This window comes from Temnothorax nylanderi, unplaced genomic scaffold, assembly GCF_030848795.1.
Source record: "Temnothorax nylanderi isolate EJ_2023f unplaced genomic scaffold, tnyl_v1.0 TNYL_tig0004_pilon, whole genome shotgun sequence".
NCBI lineage: Eukaryota > Metazoa > Arthropoda > Insecta > Hymenoptera > Formicidae > Temnothorax > Temnothorax nylanderi.
The window spans coordinates 3,133,863-3,138,309 of record NW_027249066.1 but is presented as its reverse complement, the minus strand read 5'-3'; the positions used below and the strand labels follow the sequence as shown (position 1 = coordinate 3,138,309).

Here is a 4,447-nt window from a genome sequence, read left to right as displayed (position 1 = left end):
CTGGAAAAGAAAATCGACAATCTCGTGAAATATTTCAGCCACTAAAAGATAATTTGTTAACGAATATTAAAACTAGTAAGAATTTTAAGACAAAAAATTCCAGTAAGTTCCGTTTACCTTGATTGCTTCGTCGCGAGAGGAATATTTTGTCAGAGCAATTCCGTGATTCTGGTAGAGACGGAAGTCTTGAACCGGTCCGTGTTGCATACACAACGTTTTCAAAGTAGAGCCGTCGATTTGTGGAGTAAGATTCTTCAACAGAAGCCAAGTAGACATCCAACTCGAATTACTGACGGTGGATGATTGGAGGCCCCACGAACTAGACGATCTACTAACACTTCCTAAGCCAGCACCCCAACCATTGCTTGCGTTCGTAGCCCCTTTACTGCTTAAACCAGGAGGTGGACCACGCGCTTTGCTCATCGGTGCACCCCAGAGTTCCGAAGTCACAGCAGTAGGCGGAGGAGCGGATTCTCCCCATGTATTTTTGGAAGTGCTGTAATAAATTGAATTTTTTTTTAATGTACGTTCAAAAAGAGAATGTGATAATGTACGTCATACATTTAAAATCATTACCTAGTAAACGCACTAGGTGTAGTAGCTGGTGGATTAAATGTCCATGTAGAATTGCTTAAACTCGGGATCGATGTATCGGGATTAGTTGCTTGCGGTGGCGGTGATGTCTTGCTGCTCGATGAAAAGATCGTGTCGGTATCCTTAATAGTAGCCAGAGATAACGGAGAACGTACAACTGAACCAGGAGTGATGCTAGGATCATCCTCGATGCTTTTTATCTGGGTACCCTAAAATGATATGAAATATAGGTGGACCTGGATAAGCTTTAAATACTAATACTCTGCTGCTTTTATTATACATGTCAATAATTTGCGCGTATTTTTCTAAATACACATGTACGAACACTATTTTCTCGCATTCGAATGGAATATTCATAATGGCAAAAAAATAGTAATGATTAATAGTATTGGAAATGGATTACCTTCCATGGCTTCCCTGGCTCGAACTCTGGAACAAGATCAGTATATGCAGCACCACCTGGTTGCCAGTCCTTTCCGTCGGTTGAATCGCTGTTGCTCGGATCAGGCCAGCCGCTATCGCCGAGTCGAGAAGACCATGTGCCATCTCCTTGACTTAGCAAGGGATTCATATTCGGACTACTATGTGACTGAGTCAAGCCGCCAGGAGTTGCGGGCGGTTTACTCGTAGTTCCGGGAGCACGGGAAAATTCGTTCGATACCAAATCGCCGTCCTTATCAATTGGACATGGCAGCTTCCATTGATTTAATCTTGATTGTTGCTGACTCTATAACAAATAAAGTAAAAATAATGTAGGTTATAGTTGCTCACATCAGAATTTGATATCTTTTATATAAATTGATATGTACCACCGGAGGCTCTTTGTTCATCGTTAAATCGCTGAAACTGTTTTGCAGAGCTGACATGGGATCGTGCACGGAAGATTTGTAATATTCCGATGCCTGCGATGGAGGAGCTGGATGTTGCTGCTGTTGCTTCATATACGTTGCTTGCTGTACCGCAATTTGATTCTGCAAATTCGTGATCTGCTGCTTGGTCTTCGTGATCTGAACACTGATCTGTAGAGCTGACTGATTGCTTCCCTTCATTGTATTTTGAACAGCATGTTGTTGATGTAATTGCTGAAGGACTTTGATTTGCTGTAGCAACTGATTCAATAGCATCAGAGTTTGAGGTGCTAAAGGTTGATTCAAGATCTGGTGGTTCAAATATCCTTCGTGTACAGCTAGTTGAATTTGTTGCACAAGCATCCGCAATTGCTGTGTACTTGGTTGATTTTGTGATGCGCGAGATGCCTGAAAATTAATTTTATTATCATCATTAGCATCATCGATTATAATCTGTATTAATCCAAGTGAAAAAATAAAATAGATACATAATTATGTTTTCAAATATATGTGTGATCACATTTTTTGTGATCAATAAAATTTTATTTTATTCAATGTCCGTACTGTTATAGCCGAAAACTAAAAACAAATATATAGTTGAATATAAATTTATGTTTTGAGATATTATGTGAATATATATATATAACTATATATATACGTTCGAATAAATTACATACAGCCCGATTTATAATCTGGAGATGTTTTATACCATAGTAAAAACAACATCCTACTAAGTTTTTTAAAAATTATAAAATATTAACACCACTTGTATAAGATATCCTATAAATAACTGAATTATTATAGTCTAAATGTTCGATTTATAACTATGATATTAACCGTAGAAAGTTAGTGATGTGTTATTAATAACAAAATAGTGATTTACATGCATAAGACTAACATAGCATCAAACGCAAATTCATGCATTCAAAAATCAGATTAAACAGATAAATATAAGCTAATATAAGAAAGAGAATTGCCATCGTTTGCCAACAAGAATTATTAATCCTATAAATTCAATAAAAATACATATTTAATTCGTAAATATGCCTAGTATAAAATAATCTTGTCGCTATAACCTTTCTTGTATGTATTCGCTATATGAGTAAATCTTTTTAGATAGTAATTATAAGAAATATCAATTCTTGATTATTATTTTTTTTAATAATTAATAAATAGAAACAAACTCTTATATTGTCGCGATCGCATGCTACTCACGCGATAATAACCAGAAAATCAGGCATTTATCTCATCACGCACATTTCTTGTAACAAAAAAAATAAATATAAAAAGAAACCATGGAACCTCGATATAGAACTTCGTCAAACATGAGTTTATTCACCTGGTTGAAAGGGGGTTGTGGCGTATTGGTACTTGGTTGTTGTTGCTGTAACGGAACAGCTGTCTGCTGCTGTTGCTGTTGCTGAAGCTTGAGAAGACTAGCACTGGTGACAGACCCACCCACTCCCCCACTGGTTGCCCCACTGGGCACTCCGCCACCCTATGTTAAATACAAATTGTACCCCAAGCCTATTTCCTTTCTGTCTCTTCTATCGAATTAATATACCGTACAAAATGTGTTTCCCAAACATCGACCATAACTAAGAATTTGTATCTCTCTCTTCATATTCAAGTATTTTATCCTCATAATCAAGTAATTGAGTTGTTACCGTTTCCGAACAATATGTATAAAAATATACAAGTATTTCACATAATATAACGAAAACAGTTGGATACACATAGAAAACAGTTAGTAACTATTCCGCATTTTGTAGCGGTTTCAAAATTCCATAACTTTAATTCATCACTTTCAACTATTAGATATTGTTAATTCATAATAAAATGCTGACAAAGTGTACACACGCTCAATCACTCGTTAAGCAATTTTCAGGAAAACCACAACGCGTAACTTATTTATTGTCAAATATCTTAGCTTCGTTCATTTTCAAAAACAACACTGTTAATAAAAGATTATATTTAAAAATTTATTATATAAAATCGGTATATCTCAGAATATCGTTTAAAATCACGAAAATTTTTTTCTGAAAACTATTTAACAACGTTAATTAAGCTTACCGGAGGGAATGACATCTGCTGTCCGACGTGATTGAATCGAGGATAGGCTGGTGTGGTAGTTGCTTGATGCGTCGGATCGTAACCTGAGTGTGTCTCGTGACGTCTCCACTGATCGACAGGACGTATTTGATTGAGAAGTTCCAATGCCTCTTCTCGATTCATTTCTCGATTCCTCAATGCTACTTCGACATCCTCTTTCTAAAATAATAGAATAATCACATGTTTTATGATATACTATCCCATGAAAAGTTCATTCATTAATAGCAAAGTTGAAAATGTTTAGAATTAATTTTATATGCTTTGATAAAAATTGAATAAAATAATTAAGTTAAATTATATATGTGTTTATATTAACAATTAAGGAGATTTCTACGAATTTAAATTTATAAGCCTAAAATACTTTAGCAAAAAATATAATTAAGTAATATTTTAATATAATTTAATATTAATTATTAAATATTATATGATAGATCAATTAAATAAAAATCAGAAATGCATGCAAAATATAGACAAAGATTGAAGATATCACACCTTAAATCCTAAATCGCAGAGATAACGAAACTCGCGACTGTTCCAAATAACTTCTTTTGTTAAAGTAGGTTTTGCAGGATGTGCCCAGCTAGGAGTCGGATCCATATCAGAATCAGTCCAGCTACCGGCAGGTCCCATAGGCTTTGGCTTGTGCGCAGTTGGACCACCCCAACCAGGATTTAGTGGAGGCTCGTTCCAAGTAGCCGGTGTCTTAGGATCATCCCAAGATGCAGTATCGTGCGGACCGTCTGTCCATGTTCCATTGCGTCCGCCTGGAGCCCCAGGATGGCCCCACATGGGATTACTTACATCTGGTTTCATTCCAGGTTGACCTGGCATTCTATTCTGAGGCATGCCTGGTGGACATTGCATGCCTGCAATAAAGAGCACGCAGATTAGTA

At 36.2% G+C, this 4,447-nt stretch overlaps 1 protein-coding gene across 8 annotated transcripts in view; it reads right to left on the bottom strand.

Moving 5' to 3' along the window:
* Window positions 1–4,447, bottom strand: part of Gw (trinucleotide repeat containing adaptor protein gawky) — a 59,488-nt gene that overhangs the window by 32,342 nt on the left and 22,699 nt on the right. For 7 of the 8 annotated variants that reach the window (XM_071710314.1, XM_071710354.1, XM_071710324.1 and 4 more), the window contains exons 9-15: window positions 4,047–4,420; window positions 3,516–3,713; window positions 2,782–2,940; window positions 1,404–1,850; window positions 998–1,321; window positions 577–803; window positions 118–496 (exon numbers count right to left, since the gene is read on the bottom strand). In XM_071710314.1, coding sequence (XP_071566415.1) covers window positions 118–496; window positions 577–803; window positions 998–1,321; window positions 1,404–1,850; window positions 2,782–2,940; window positions 3,516–3,713; window positions 4,047–4,420 — 2,108 coding nt within the window. The remainder of the gene's footprint in view (window positions 1–117; window positions 497–576; window positions 804–997; window positions 1,322–1,403; window positions 1,851–2,781; window positions 2,941–3,515; window positions 3,714–4,046; window positions 4,421–4,447) is intronic. The other variant, XM_071710359.1, reaches the window with a different exon arrangement.